The following is a 16613-nucleotide window of genomic DNA, read 5'->3' on the forward strand; positions in this document are numbered from 1 at the left end:
GGCCTGAACCCACACGGCTGCGCCCAGCTTCCAGGAGCGCAAGAGAGCGCCGGGGATTGAAAGGGACGTCTGCCCGGGACTTTCCCTGCACCCAGAGAAATCTTCAGACTTGCACACCGAGTGTAATTGTGCAAAATTCAAAATATTAATGGAGTTGAACTTCTAAAGTAGTAGCTAAAACATTTAATAGCTTTACTTGTTTTACATCTTGTGACAACATTTACTTTGTCCTCCAGACTGTGAACATTAGGTGTATGAGACTGAATAAAGATGACGAGGTTGACAATAACAATTGCTGAAGTCGATGTATTTGAGCCCTGATGTTATCAACACCTCTGTAATCCCTGAGTGGATGAACAGCCATTTGTATGGAGGCAGATTGACTCAGATATACACTGTATAGTACTGTTCCTCTTGCTGGTTTGCTATGCGTGTTGCGCTGTTGTGTTAATAAATTGTATATTGTATATTCTCAGTCTGCGTGCTGATGTTGATATTTCTGCGTCTGAGTGTTGGTTTTTATTTGGTCTGATTGTTTCCTATTAGGAACCAAGCGCTCATAATTTACTCTTCCGGTTCCTGATTCCAAACTATCACAGGTCTAACTGCACTTAAGGGTGTAAAATACAAGAAAGCAACACTCAGACCCAGAAACACATCCCAGGTGAGATCTGGGGAACAGTGCCAGGTGGAGGAAGAGAGGATTTGTCCTCAGGTCAGACAGACACAGAGGGTGGGGAGCTGGAGGCAGAGTGGAGATTATACAGGTACCAATGAGCATTAGAGAGGTCAGAGACAGGAGGCGGCCAATCGGTTCAGCTCCTTTGTTTGGCAGTCAGTACAGTATCTGTTTGGGAGCCGAAGATCCAATAACCCTTTGTGTAAAGGAGTGTCTCCTGTTCTCGGTTTTCAAGCACTTCCATGTGGCTTCCACAAGTGGGAGAGATCAGATGGGCTGACTTTGTCCGTGTCTTTGAGGGTTTTAAATAGTCGTAGCAGGTCCTCTCCGTCTTCTCTGTGCACGACTAGAAGACGTTCATCCTGTCTCTCGGAATAGCGCTTCCTGTGTCAGGCCGGCCTGACGGCTGCTCTCGAGTGGGAGGTGATACCGCTGCAGAGCTGAGGCCGTCAGGATGGATGAGTCTCTATCCCGCCAAGAGCTAGAACCGCAAGGCTGCCCTCCTGTCTGGTGACTAGACCATGGTGTAGAACTTCACCCCCAGTATCCTGCTCTTTCCTGTGAAGTCTCTCTTTTTCCTCCTCCTGCTCTATAGAGACAGGCCCCTTTCAGCCTGTTCTCCCTGCTGTCCGTACGGCGGATTCCTCTCTGTCCACCTCCCTGCAGAGACGGGCTCGCCTGCCGCCTGTGAGCCTGAGCATCCTTCCCCGACCAGTTCCCCCCTCTGCGCCGGCACCAGAACCGGCTCGCCAAATCTCCTGACTCCTCAAGAACAGCGCTCTTCGGTCTTGATGGGCTTCTGATGCCTCTGGAAACGTCCCTGTTGTCTCAGGTGCTTTTCTCTAGTCAGTTCTCACACAGAATCCTTTCTGTCCCTCTTTGTGCTTTTCATTGCAGCAGTGCTAGGATTTTAGCTCCTTTCAGACGCGAGCTTCACGACCTCATGTCCTGCTTGAAATCTTTGTAATTGGTGGAAGACAGGAACAAGGCTGCCCAACCATGCTGAAGCCGATAACCTGGCTTCTTTCAAGATCTGAGCTGGATCTGAGATAACACCAAAAGGTGTTAGTAAATAATTAAGATTTCTTATACTGTATGTATATTGTACTGTAGTTTTCGCTTGAGTACATGTACATTAGTAACTAACTCTGTTCCCACCAGCAGATGGCGCCCTATACAAAGTGAATACAAGCGCTCAGCTCGGAGCCATTCCGAAGGAACTTCTCTGTTTTGGGAGTCAATGAATTTAGTGTCATTTCTAATTCTTCCTTGCAGTGATATTTGGAGGAAATACCTGACATTTAATTCCAAGACACCTATGAAAATACAAGTGTGTGTTTGGAAATGGAACCATTTAGATCATTGCTAATGAACACTTATTGAAAGCAACTTTGCCAATAAGGTTAGTACAAATAACGATACGGAACTTTTAAATTGTTTAAAGACAGCAGACTCTCTAACATCTAGTGAACGCCCAGTCTTCATCTGACCTCGTGAAGACTCAGACGAAGGGCTCTCGCTTGAGACTGATGAAGTAATCAAGTAATCAAGTAATGACCAGCTTCATGTGTTTGGAGTTTGCAGCTGCTCTCAATGACGACGTGTGCGCTTTGCACGAGAGCAGGGAATGTTTCGACCTGCTGCTCAAGGTTAATATACAGGATCCTTAGTTACAAACTGATCTAACCAGTCAATCCCAATGGCGCAGACAGCCAGCGGTGTCTTTTTTATGGGATATTTCTAGATATTTTACAGTATTTCCCCAGCCCTGCTGTCACTGTGGCTCATGACATGTTTGCCTCCCCTGACACAACACGTAACATCAGTCACACAGTCTGTTGTGCAGCATAACTCACACAGTGTATTAGACTTTATAGACAGAAGAATAACCAGATAGAACTGAGCATATTGACAATATCAAATGCATCTTAAAACAGCAAATTCACAACCATTTTGAAACAACAGAGCGTACTTATTTTAAAAAAGCCACAAGATTTTATTAGAGTTCAGTATAATGTTTTAGCTCAGGTATTCGAAAATACACTGGGTTCCTCAGCTTGGTTTTATGCTCCTCGTGGGTCTTAAATGAGTTTTGTTTGTGCTACAAAGAAGTAAAGAAAATAGAATTTGCAAATATCTTTCAATACTTGTTTATGCGTCTCGTTTTGAAGCGCCATTCGCTCTTTTGCCAAACAGGAGGCACTACGACAAACAACGTAGACCTCAATACGGTTCACCGAACCGCACAGCTGGAAAGTCAGACCTGCAAGAGCCTGTTCCCTGAAACTGAAGGGGGTGAGCACCCGGGGAAAAAGGAGACTCGGGGACCTGATCTGCAGAGACTGTCCGCTGCACGCCTAGTCTGGACCTGTGCACATTGCCTCCTTCTGTCCATGTGAGCGCAGGTCTCTGCAGCAGGGAGTCTCCGGGGGCTCTGGCAGTCTCACAGACAGAATACAGAGGGGATCCGGGCAGTGCAGGGAAACCGAGCTGCGGGAGAAGATAGGGTCGGGCTTAGGGTAACCCCTAACCCTAACCCGCCAAAGACCTGAACAGACACGTTATCACATGAGAACATCTAAAAGCATCACTTCCAGAAATGACACTCGAGTTCAAGGTCTATTCCTTGTTTCCTCCATTCTGCTACTTCTGCTGTTGCTACTGATAATATTGCGGGACGTCTTATTGAAGTCAGGGCAGTGGAGTATCACCCTGGTGTCATTGTGACCTGCAGCTTGTACAGCACTGATATGGAGCAAAGGAGTCAGAATAAGCAGCATCTTCAGATGAAGAATCTTCATCTTCTGTGTAAATTAGACTCTGCTACACAAGCAACACATCATTGTGCACAGACTTTAGAGGAAAATTAGAAGAGGTGCAACAGAGCATAAATCTGAAAATGCTCTTTTCACTTTAGATTATTGTTTTTTTTCAACAGTAGCTACAGATTCATTTTGTACATTGCCTTTTGTAACCCTAAATTTACAAAAAATCCAGATTCCCCTAAAAAACGTGTTCACAGGAACCTCTTAAAACAATACGGACATTATTGATATTAATATGATTAACATTATTAACATGGGCCACCTTTAAATCTCAGTTTTACTTTCCAGAATATTTCCTATCTGGGATTTTCATATAAAAATAATACTTTGAACGGTTGTGACTGTCACCTTAATTGCAAATTCTTGCTGAAAACTTGAAAAATTAATGTTTTAGGGTTCTTTGTTTAAACAACACAAACAGCTCCAGCCAAAGCTCAGTCTCCTTTGCTGAAATGTTCATTGGGGTCCCTGCTGCATTATGTTGGGCAGAAAAGGAATAACGTGTAACAGATGCAGAGCTCATGTCATTTCTCCTGCACCCTCTATAAGCCTGATATATCTAATTGAGTAGAGGGACTTTAATAAGATTCACTTAGATGCAAATAATATTGCAATGTATCTAAGCTGAAAATGAAAAGAGCTGCACAGTTCTCCATTTGTTTGTTGAACACAGACTCGTATCTGATCACATCAAAATCATTTTTAAATTTTCATTTGCTTTGATTACAAAGCATTAAACAAGAGCCAAAAATGGAGATAAAAATCCTTTCTTTGAGACGGGTGGGTTTTATTCTCCCCGTCTGTGAGGGGGAAACCCGAGATGAATTTCCTTTCTGTAGAAGACACAGAAGACACAGAAAGCTCGTCCAGTGGCAGTTCCCCTGTTCAGCATGTGGGCTGGGCTCAGGTGAGGGGATCGTGCTCTTGCATTCTGAACACTAACAGCATCTGGGCTTTTCCTGGGAAGGAGCAATCCTCCATCAGCTAGGACCAGGAGGGTTTAACGAGCAGCAGGGCTCTGAATGCTAACTGGGAGAGCTGTCCCTGTATTGTGGATCTCCCTGAGCTGTATCTGACCCGCCTTCTCTGTCGCTTCTGTCCGCAACGCTCTTTCTGCTCTCTGCTCTCTCTGCCTGCATTGGCGATGGAGAAGACGCCACATTTTAAGGCTCTTTCAATGACCTCATGCACACAGCCGTGAAGAAAGAGGGGATTTCTCAAGCCACACCACTTGGGCAGCTCACTGTGTCACTAGCTGATACACCCCCACAACATCTGCGCACACCTACAAGGGCTCTTCGATGCTGAGAGCACTTCAATCTTAAAACCCTTCAGGGGAATGACGTCAAGGGTCGTGCTGTACTGAAACAGGGACAGGCAGCCCTGGTCCTGCAGGCTTCACAGGTAACTGTCAATTAACACCTGATTAAGATGCAGGACTCACAGCAGACTCTCTGCCACCTTGACTCCTCCGCTCCGACCAGCCTGTCCTCAGGCAGAGCTTCACAGCCGCCCCGGTGTGTCAGTGTGCTGGAGGGGCTTCAGCCTGGAGCATTTCTACAGACTCATGGGACCCTGAGCACCAAGAAAGCCCCCCTCACTGCTGACAGGACGGGTGTCATGAGCTCCTCCCGGCACAGGAGGGTGGCACCGCGCAGTGCAGCATGCGAGCCCTCGGACCTGCGACAGGCAACAGACAGTGTTGCTGATGCTGAAGCTTGACTGAGGTGGCTCCGGCCCACCCAGCTGTGAGAGGGGGTCGGCGTTGCTGGGGGCTCATGCCTGTGATGGCCTGGTGTCCCCCAGGGGAGTCACAGGCTGTCTACAGTAGCCTGCTGAACACTACAGAAACCAGGATGAGCTCTGGCTCAGTCAGCTGCTCTGACAGGGGCTTTATATTTATATCCTGACAGCACATGCACGAGGCCACCACATCATACACGCATACGATCACAGTTCCATTCAGTGTGTGCCATTTGTATTCCTTGCCCTTTCCTCATATGGGGTCACAGGAAATGCTGATAACTTGTCAGTACTACAATAAAAAAATTATTGCATACAGAACTCAATGTATTATGTTAACTTGATTGTTTAAAGAAAATATTTAAGTAGTGAATATTTACCCAGGAGAGAATGTATTTCACTACTAAAAACTATAACAAGAAGAAATTATTTTTGAAAGACACAATTAATATTCATTAGGGCCACTTCCTCTTGAGCTTCTGATGCTGTTCATGTTTTCTCAAAGGCTTATAAGGGGGTGAGACATTTACTTTCAGCCTCTATGCAAAAGTGTCTCAGAAGCTAACTTTCCAAGCCAGCTCCTGCTGAGACAAAAACATCTGAGATCCAGAAATGGAACCTGTGATTGGACGGTGTCCAGTCCTGGTCCTGGAGCTCCAGCATTTCTGCAGGGTCTCCTGGTTTCTGCAATGCAGCCACACCTGGAGGGCTTGTAAGGAACTGTTCAATTGGTCCCATTAAGCCAGTAATTAGCTGATTGAGCTCATTAAGAGCTGAATTTGTGTGCAAACTTGCAGACTCACTGGCCCTCCAGAACCAGGATACAGCCTTAGGCTGAGGTATAAATTCCTAAACGTGTGATCATTTTCCCTCATTTCAGATTCCCTCAAACAAATGATGCAGCAATTCGATTCCCAGTGTTGTAACGACTCCTGTCCTTCGAGCCTTCTTCAAGCAATCAGTGAAATACCAACCAGTCAGATTAAAATAGAAATCTGTACATGTAATAGACACTCCGGACTGGAAAAACACCATTGTGGTTGCAGACTGGCCAGCTCGGGGCTGGGGAGTGTGTTTGCACTCCAATGACACTGAATTATCAGATGTCACTGGAAAATTGACAATCCGTTTTTTTATGAAACGGTCTCTATTGATTGGCTTCATTTCTGTTGCATCACATTCTTTAACCTTTGACCTTTGATCTTCACAGAATCCATGAAAACTGCCTTATGGGCAAGCGGCTGGCTGAGCGATGTCAGAATACACTGCAGGTCATCGACGAGACTCCAGCCTTTGAGCTTTATGGGATGTCTTCCTTCTGCTGCTCTTACCCCCAGTCGTCCCAAACAGCTGTGAAAACCATTCTCCTTCTTCGCCTTCACCTGCCTGCACCCCTCCCTGCTCCCCCCCTGGGTCACCCCCTCTCCGCTGGGGGCTGCCCTTGCACAGGGGAGTGAAGCTGATACCCTCCATGTCTAGCTCCTCTACACACAGTCCCAGATGCTTTCTTTCCTGGTGGGTATTGTTATTCCTCATGAGCCATGGAAAAATGAACACAGAACAGGAGAAAAGGAGGCCCTTCGTTGCACAAAGGGTAGCAGGAGTGTGCAACAAGCTGCCCGGCCATGTTGTTGAAGCGGATACCTTCGTTTCTCTCAAGAAAAGGCCGGAGACGCCAAGATCAATTAACTACTAATTAGGTTACAGGTTAGATGGGCTGAATGGCTCCTGTGTTTGTGACGTTTCTTGTGTCCTGGTTCCAATCCTCCGGAATCCAAGGAGAAACAGGCCTTTACCCAGAAATGACCCATGAAAAGGGCAGAACTAGTGGAGAGATGTTTTTCAATGTGATGTGATACTATTTTGTTTCCCTAGATCAGCTTGGCGGATACCGTGCACTAGAAAGCATGATTAATACGATTGGAATGTGATTAAAAGTGTGAGGCACTCTTTTAATTTATAGAGCTCTTTCAATCCAATGAAGCCTCCTAGAAAAAGTTTAAAAAAAAAGAAAATTGGGTACCAGGAACATAATGCATTATTTTATTTTCTGAAAAATCAAATTCCAGCTCACGTGGACAAAGCCCAAGGATCAGGGATAGAGAGGGAGCCCAGAGCCGGCGTGGGGTTCAGAAGGAGGTTGTTTCAGGGAGGTGGAAGGAAACGGGTGCTCTCCAAGGGGGTGCGGAGGCAGGCTGCTGCTGTCACGTGTCTCACAGGGAAGCTAACGAGCTCCTGCTGGGCCAGGAGCCTGATCCTGCTCTGAAACACACACGGCACCCCCTGCTGCACAGGGAGAGAAGTGCAGGCAGACAGAGCTGCCCCTGTGACCTGCTGAACCCGCTCAATATTCACGTCACTGTGGAGTGGGATGAAAGAAAGCACTGCAGATGGAGCAGGCAGCCTGAAGACTGCAGTACTGTGTGCAGTGTCTCAAGATATTAGCAGGAGCAACAGCAGAGAATCACCCATCACCCCTACTTGATATAACTTGGTATCACACGTGAACTAAACTGAAAACAGCAGATGCACTCTTTCAACCAAATCCTCACTTCCTGAAATCAGGTTTCTGTTCATGCTTTCCCCACCTAAGCGACCAGGGTATACTATCCTGTTGTACATTGCAGATCAACTTGGTTTTGCTACGATTTAAAAAAAAATCAACTAAAGAAAATGGATACAGACAATTTACAGAGCCCGCTGTACAGCCCATAAGTGATGCTTCGCTGCAGGACCAGGGTCCGTCCGACCAGGTGAAGGGCAGCAAGCGAGGGGGGCTCCGGGCGGCAGGCGCGCCGGCGGGTGGGAGTTTCCAGCGGGCGCACACACCAGGGACAGGGGATCCGCGCCAGGCAGGGCTGGGAGGACGGAATCGGCAGTCGATTGCGGAGTTGGCTCTGTTTGGACGGGTCGGTGGGGCTGTGACGGCCGGGCGCTACTGGCGCTCCTCGGTGAGCATGTCGACGAAGGCCTGCAGCAGTCTGCCGTCCCGGTGCCTGTACGGCGTGGCGCTGTAGGCGCTGGGCTGGGAGTACTGGCCCAGCTTGCCCAGGGCCCGGTACAGGCTCTGGCGGGGGGCGTGGAGCTGGGACGCGCCGGCGGCGCTCTGCCTGCCCAGGGTGCTCTGCAGGAGGCGCGTCAGGGCCTCGGAGGGGGCCCTCTCCTCCATCTTCCCTTCCGGACGCGGCGCCTCCACAGACTTCGCACTCGAGGGCTCCTGGGGCTCGGCAGGGCTGTCCTGAAGAGCAACACACACCGTCAGGGCCCCTGCAGAGCATCCTGACAGCACACACAACTCACACACACAGCACACACACAGAACACAGAGCACACACAGCACACAGCACACACACAGCACACACAGCACACACACACCTCTCACACAGCACACACACACCTCTCACACCTCTCACACAGCACACACACAGCACACACCTCTCACACAGCACACACCTCTCACACAGCACACACACACCTCTCACACAACTCACACACCTCTCACACAACTCACACACAGCACACACCTCTCACACCTCTCACACCTCTCACACAACTCACACAGCACAAACACACCTCTCACACAGCACACACAGCACACACACAGCACACACCTCTCACACAGGACACACACACCTCTCACACAGCACACACCTCTCACACAAGTCACACACAGCACACACACAGCACACACACAGCACACACACAGCACACACACACCTCTCACACAGCACACACCTCTCACACAACTCACACACAGCACACACACAGCACACACACAGGACACACACAGGACACACACAGGACACACACAGGACACACACAGGACACGGACACACACACACACACACACACACACACACAGCTGTAGTGTGCGCATAGTATTTATTTAGCTGCAGTGGCTGCAGGATTGTGTGTGTTTATTTCCTGCACTGCACAGAGAGTCAGCAGCTGGTGCTCAGCGCAGGTCCCTCACCTCCAGCTCCTCGTCCATCCTCTCCGCGCCCCGCCTGTCGTTCTGCACGGCGTTGTAGGCTGTGTACACCCTCTCTTTCCGCATGTGCTCGGGCTTCACCACCGTTCCGTGCAGAATCAGCTTCCAGCTCACAATCCTGCCCTCGTTCTCCATCCGGCCAGACTGCACGCACGAGGAGGAGAGAGTGGAGCACTGTGAGCCCCGTTAGCCCACAGCGCCTGGGACTCACACTGAACTCGTCACACGCATGCTGTGTGCTTTTGTGGTCGATTGTGTGCTCCTGCTGTTTTCTGTGTCCTTTTCAGCATCAGTAACCATCAGGAGGTTACCTGGACAGAGCAGCAGTGAAAGCAACGAACATCTGCTCCTGCCAGCCAGTTTAAACCCATTTATCCCACCTGGGCTGCCCGACAGTGCTGGGGACCAGATTTGATGAACTGGTTTGCGGCGAGTTTTATCAGATGACTGGACTATCTAAGAATACCACACTCAGCAGCTTGCAAAACTGTACAGCTTTTTTCCAGTTTTTGTTCGATTACAAATGATTCAAGAGCAAGTTTCTGTGTGAAACTTTGAAGATCAAACTTGAACCGAATATTTTTTGTGAAGTTAAAAGTCGGCTGTCTATCCGTTTTCCATTTTCCACACTCTCGATCCAGTTCAGAGTCAGGGGGAGCCAGAGCCGATCCTGGCAAGCAACGGGCACCGGGCAGGGTCCGCCCAGGATCGAGCACCTCTCTATCGCAGGGCAGACTGACGCAGACACCCGCGCCAGGGCCACGTTTCCTGGAAGCCTATGAACCCAGCAGCAGGTCTCCGGACTGCGCAAAGAAACCGGAGCACCAGGTGAACACAGGGAGAACATGTGGACTCCACACGGACAGCACCCCAGGACTCCACACGGACAGCACCCCAGGAGTTGAGCCCAGAGCCAAGGCCCTGCGAGGCAGCAATGCTCACCACTGCACCCCTGGTCCGCCCTCAATCACAAACACCCCCTTTCTAAATCATCTGTGATTGGGCAGCCGAGTGACAGAACGCTGCCCCTCTCACAGGGCTCTGCGCAGCGCCTGCTGGAGCTCGGGCCGGGACCCACCATGTCCGCGATCTTCAGCGTCCAGGTGCCGGCAGGGTCCTCCCCCCAGGTGTGCACGGACATGAAGTCCCAGTTCCTGAAGCCCCTGGAGGAGGTGTCGCGCTCCCTCTCGGCCAGCAGGACCGTGCTGGTGCCTGGCGGCAGGAGAGCACAGAGGAGCGGTGAGGCGAAATGAGCACAAGGCCGGGCGACGCCAGAGAGGTGTGCTGCTTCATCTGATGTCTTACCTGCTGACCAGCTCACTCTCTCGAGCCCAGAGCTGCTTTCTAAACGAATGGACACACTGCTCACTGCTGCTGCCCGGCACACTGTCCACACCTGTCCACGTCTGTCTGTATTCATCTGTCCACACTTGTCCACGTCTGTCCACACCTGTCCATGTCTGTCTGTATACATCTGTCCACACCTGTTCACGTCTGTCCACACCTGTCCATGTCTGTCTGTATACATCTGTCCACACCTGTCCACACCTGTCCACACCTGTCCACGTCTGTCCACGTCTGTCTGTATTCATCTGTCCACACTAGTCCACGTCTGTCCACACCTGTCCATGTCTGTCTGTATATATCTGTCCACACCTGTTCACAACTGTTCACGTCTGTCAACATCTGTCCATGTCTGTCTGTATATATCTGTCCACGTCTGTCTGTATATATCTGTCCACGTCTGTCAACACCTGTCCACATCATCATATTAGGCTCTAGTCTTCCTCCCAAACGTTTGCTATAGACTCTATGGAGAGAATTTAGTAATCATTTCACTTTTTAAAAATAATTTAAAAATTTCTATCAGTGTGTCATGATGGTCCTTATCAGCTATTTTTAAGTTCATAACTTAATATTAGTCAATGTCATTCATTCATTAATTGTCATTAATTTTTTCAAACTATTGCTGTTGTATAGTGACATAAGGTCACTGTCGTACAGAAGGAAGGCCAAGATGCTGTCTAGTCTCTAAAGGCTGTTTGAGAGATTTAGCTGTTACCCGCAGGACAGGCAATAAGCCCTAGCAACTGTCTCCATGGCAACCCCTCCGTGACCCCGTACCTGAGGGTGAGGTGAGAGTGATGTGCAGGTCTCCCCTCCTGGTGTAGTCAATGCTGGCCTCCATCTGCACATGCTCCAGGGACTTAATGAAGTTCTCCTGCCCGGCACAGGCTTTAGTGGGGATTTCAATGGCGATCTCACCAGCAGCCTTTAAAACCCTGGAAAAAATAAAAGCAAATGATGTCCAAATGACTCTTTGAGAATTTGGGTTAATCTCTCTCAGTGAATTAACAGATTTCCCCTTCCTGCACAGGAAGGGGACAAAACCCTGCAATCCTATGGAATTAGTGGCTTTGCTTTGTTCTGCAAGCTGTCAAAGTGATTGTGTATCGTTTGGAGTTTACGGGTGCTTTCTGCTATTTACAAATTTCTACAGAAAAACAAGTTTCACATCTGGTCTGTGGGCTGTGGCGGACGGTGTCGCCCCGCTGTGTGTGCATTCTCTCGGGGCTGTGACAGACCTGAGCGTCCTTCAGGATGGGAGCTCTAGGGTGAATAGAGATGGCATGGCCCACTGGCTTGCCTTTCTGTTTGCCCAGAAGGTATAAAATCATTCAGGCATGAGGTGTGTTAACTGCCCGAGAGCTGGCCAGCAAGCACTGATTGGCCAGCGTGCTCCCCTGAGGATTCTCCCACACAGTTTCCACTGTAGTGACGCCAGTGGCACCGGGCGCAGTAGTGCAGGTCCTGACAGACAGGATGCAGACTGCAATACCTTCCTAGGGTCCACCATGCCAATTCCAGAGCAACAGTTTAAGACCAGAAAAAACTGACAGCATCCAGAAATATCAGCCAGACTTCACACGAGAGGAGGTCAGTCTGCCCCTGTAACTGGCTTGGTTGTTCCTAGCTAAGCAAGCTCTGCCTCTGATTCCCTCTCCTGTGAGGCAGATGCTTGCTCATGCTGCTGTTAAAGAGCGAGCAGCAGGCAGGGTGGGGCTGCAGTGTGCCAGTGACAGACCAGGCGCAGGGCTGCATGCACAGGCTGCAGTTGTGTCTCCGCAGAGCCGCCTGGCCGCTGGACTGGCCAGGGCCAGAGAAAGACATGCGTCCCGCCCTCTCTGTGCAGCCAATCGGTCAGTCATTGCTTTTCCACAGAGACCTCCATCTCCTCAGGGCTTGGGACAGCAGGGCTCAGGCCAGCTCTTAAAACTGTGCATGTACTATATGAGACACTCCCTCACTGTGCACCTCTGCACACTTGTACAAGAGGGTGGCATGATCACAGTACAGGCCCACCATCGCTCAAGCAGTCACTGCTCATCATCCAGGAATACGGAGGGGCTGAGAGAGGCTCACTCCAAAAAAAGCAAAGCCTCAGGCTTCTGTCTGGCCTCTGTCTGGCCATATCTACAACTAGATCCACGTGCCTGAATGTATGAAGATTCACAGCTGGAGTGGACAGCTGTCTAGACACAGGGAGACAAACAGACAGATCCTGCCACAGATCAGAGTCCATGCAGCAAACCTAAACTCTAACTGACTGCTTTGTTTACAATCTTCACCACGTTTGCAAGTGCCTGTCCTGGAATAATCATACCTCGAAATCTGTAAGCTCTTCAGCACCAGTTCTTTCAGTGCCAGGATTTGTGGTTCTTCCAACAACAACAGCTGAAGCACGATGCCTGCTACAGTACATCCCTCTCTCTCTGGGTTACACCTGGCAAGTGCAGGCCATGTGCTGCCACCTGAAACAGGCTTATCCCTGTTGTTCCGGTGAACAGTTACAGTTACAGATGGCAGATCAGGGGGACTTGACCTGTTTGTTGAATAACAGAACCCAATGTCTGTCTATAGGGAAACGGAGAGGAAATGAAACAGAATATGAAGGCTTTATGCTGGTGGTGTAACAGCAATTGTAAGACTGCTATTGGCAAACAAGACTGGGATTCACAGTGGTGCTCATATTAACTCAAGAGCATAATTACGCCATGTAATTACAAGGGAGGCAAATGAATGCGTGGAAACAGATTCTGCCGCTCTGGAAGGAGCTGTTTGGCATGCAGCTGAGAAATGCACTGCCAGGGGTTTACAAATATTATAGTTTCCACTGGCCCACGTGGGAAATACCTGCCTCGACTCTAAGAGCTGTTTCAGTATTTTCAGTTCTGCGAAAGGAGAATTGCTCTTTTATTAAACAAAAAAGACATCGAAGGTGCTCAGAAGAAGGTACGTCAGGAGATGTGCAGAGCCAATGACAGTAAACTGTATAGAGGGATTTTGCTGTGGCAGAGCAGCGAGCTTAAGGAGGGTCACAGACCCAGTTACCCATTCTGCCTGCCTGGCAGTCAAGACACTCGTGCCACCTGCCAGCCGAAGGGCCTCCAGGCAGGATCTGTGATGTCTGCAAAGTAGGGCCCTTTGTTGTCTCCAGAAACATTCCTTATTCCTCTTAAAACTGTGCGTGTACTGTGTGACACAACACCACTTTACATCTAAAACTGGTTTGTAATAGGCATGAATTATGAAAATACAGCAGTAGGGGTTTAGTAATAGTATCATAGTATAGGCAGGGGTAGGAAAGCCCAGTTTCAAAACTGTATAAAACACACACAGACAGTTATCGATCCACCCATTCTCCAACTGCTTGATCCAACACATGGCTGCAAGGAACTGGCGTCTGTCCCAGTGAGGGGCTCACACAGACACAGATACTGTACTTGTCTTCCCAGAAGCCAATTATCCCTCAGTGTGTCTTTGTACTGTGGGAGGACACCGAAGCACCTTGCAGGAACCCACACAAACATGGGGAGAACACACAAACTCCACACAGACAGCACCCCAGGGCTCCACCATACCACCCTATTCACAGCTGAAATGAAATTTATAGCTCTATATTTATAGAACTGTTTGATTACTAACAAAACACGAATATGCTGGTGCAGATGCAAGACGGAATTTAATTGCATCAAGCTGGACCAATTTTAAACCAAAACTGTCTCTTCCAAAACTTAGCATGTGTCACCCAGAAAAGACTGAGTCAGACTGAGTCAGTGTTGAGTGTTCAGCAGCTGCTTCACTCTGTAATTGAGTAAACAGGCTCAATTGTAAGATCTGAGTGATTACAGTGACACTCCCACACTGTAATCACCCAATCAATACACCAATCACAGATTAATTACTGATTCTATTTTGTTTCAGACATCGTTGCAAACATATCATGACACGATCTGTGCAGCTCTACTGGAAAGCAGCACAATCACATCGGATTATTGTGGTGAACTGCACAGTAATTCACCACAGTTTCCTACTATATATTAGCACCAGCTTGCCTCGTCTTCCACCGTTTTCCTTCTGTTTTCTGTGCTTCCACATGAAATAACTTCACAACTCCACAATGTGCTGTCGTAAGTGTTTGCAAAACGAATTCTTTTTGACGTTAGCAGCACAGTGGAGTGGCGCACGGGTCCCAGACAGAAATCCATCCATTTTTGCAGCCACTTTATCCAGTTCCGGGTTGCCAGAACCTATTCTGCCACAAGTCAGGACACGCTCTGGATGGGACACCAGTCCTTCACAGGACACACACACACTCACACCAAGGCCAGTTTTCCCAACAGCCTACTACCATACCAGTCTGTCTCTGGACTGTGGGAGGACACCCACACGAACACAGGAAGAACATACAAACTCCACACAGACAGAGCCCAGGAATCAAACCCAGGGCCCCGGGTCAGCGTTGCGGCCTCACAGCGCCTTCCCCAGACAGTAATATCCCAGGGCAATGAGAATGAGAACGATGACTGCGATCGGTAACTCTAGAGACCGGACGTGGCCGGTCTCACCGCCGTTCATTTCCAAATTCTGCCAGCCTGACCCACAGCGCCCTGCCCCAGTCTGCAGCATGCCTGCGAGAGGGAGAGCTGTTCGGGTACCTGGGTTCGAACGTCTCGTCCTTGACGATGCACTGCTTCTTCTCCGGCACGTGCGTCCACACCTGCGGGTCAGCCAGGTCTACCAGGGCCTTGGCGTTCAGGAGGCCGAAGCCGAACCGGCTGTTGACCATCAGCCCGGCACCGTTCTTTTTCCAGCCCGGGTTGTTGGCCAGGGGGTCGTACTCCGAGGTCCACACTACCAGGTGCTGCAGGTCACGCCAGGTCAGGTCGGGGCTGCAGCCAGGCACAGAGGAGCAGCGGCAGACAGGAGTCAGACAGGAGTCAGGCAGGAGTCAGACAGGAGTCAGACAGGCCCGGCGGCCCTGCTGGGGTCACCACTGCCCCGCCAGAGCCTTCAGGCTTCTCTCTCCCACAGCTCACAGCGACCTGACTGACTCATTCGCCTAGCTCACAGTGTGCTAACCTACATTCTGAATCACGTTCGTTGCATAAAAAGATAACTTGAAAAATGTGTGAGATGTGGATCTTGGGGTCCAGTGAAGTTAAGTCGTCCCCTGCCTTCAGTGACTGGGAGCCCCCAGGAGCCAAGCTGAGGTCGCCCTGCACTGCAGTGTTGAGAACTGGGCAGCAGGAGAACTTCAGTTGTAGGAGAAGTACCCCCAGAGGAAAAGTCTCATATATCTGTAACTATCCTCCGAATTCAAAAGCTTTAATCATTATCTCTTTGTTCTCCTAAGCTCTCATTAAAACTAATTATTTCTTTAAGCAATGAAAATGGGAGATTTCTGAGGGCAGGGCGAGGCGAGGGGAGCTAGTCTGCTCTCTTACTTGGCCTCCAGGGCGAGAGCGAAGATCCCGGCGGCCAGCGGCGCGGACGCGGAGGTGCCAGTGTGCGTCTCGGTGCACTGGTTGTGCAGGTCGGCGCTCGTCTGAAACACCAAAGTGGGAGCCGGGATCAGAGCTCAGCTGAGCTGGGCGCCTGTGCCACAGCCTCCCCCAGCAGCGGCAGTGCAGGACTGGAGGCTCGCTGTGTCACAGGGTTTCGGCTGATACAGCTTCACGTGAGGCCGTGACCTGGGCTGACACCAGGCCCCTGCTCTCCAGTCCAGGGAGCAGTGTGGAGACTCACAGCCAGGGGGAGTACAGGGGCTCAGGGGGCAGAGGGGGCTGTACAGGAGCTATACAGGGGCTGTACAGGGGCAGAAAGAGCAGAAGGGACAGAGGTGGCAGTACAGGGGCAGAGGGGGCAGAGGGGGCAGTACAGGGACAGAGGGGGCAGGGGGGGCAGTACAGGAGCAGAGGGGCAGTACAGGGGCAGGGGGGGCAGAGGGGGCAGTACAGGGGTGGAGGGGGAAAAGGGGGCAGTACAGGAGCAGAGGGGGCAGTACAGGGGCAGAGGGGGCAGTACAGGAGCA

The 16613-nt window shown here is 50.0% G+C and overlaps 1 protein-coding gene across 1 annotated transcript in view; it reads right to left on the reverse strand.

Annotated features, from left to right (window-relative positions):
• Positions 1–2531: 2531 nt before the first annotated feature.
• pcsk1 (proprotein convertase subtilisin/kexin type 1) overlaps positions 2532–16613 on the reverse strand; it is a 34225-nt gene continuing 20143 nt past the window's right edge. The window contains exons 9-14 of the mRNA XM_069187536.1: positions 16027–16127; positions 15238–15471; positions 11363–11520; positions 10317–10450; positions 9221–9382; positions 2532–8485 (exon numbers count right to left, since the gene is read on the reverse strand). Coding sequence (XP_069043637.1) covers positions 8183–8485; positions 9221–9382; positions 10317–10450; positions 11363–11520; positions 15238–15471; positions 16027–16127 — 1092 coding nt within the window. The 3' untranslated portion in view covers positions 2532–8182. The remainder of the gene's footprint in view (positions 8486–9220; positions 9383–10316; positions 10451–11362; positions 11521–15237; positions 15472–16026; positions 16128–16613) is intronic.

The sequence above is a fragment of the Lepisosteus oculatus genome, chromosome 3 (assembly GCF_040954835.1).
Source record: "Lepisosteus oculatus isolate fLepOcu1 chromosome 3, fLepOcu1.hap2, whole genome shotgun sequence".
In the NCBI taxonomy this organism is placed as follows: Eukaryota; Metazoa; Chordata; class Actinopteri; order Semionotiformes; family Lepisosteidae; genus Lepisosteus; species Lepisosteus oculatus.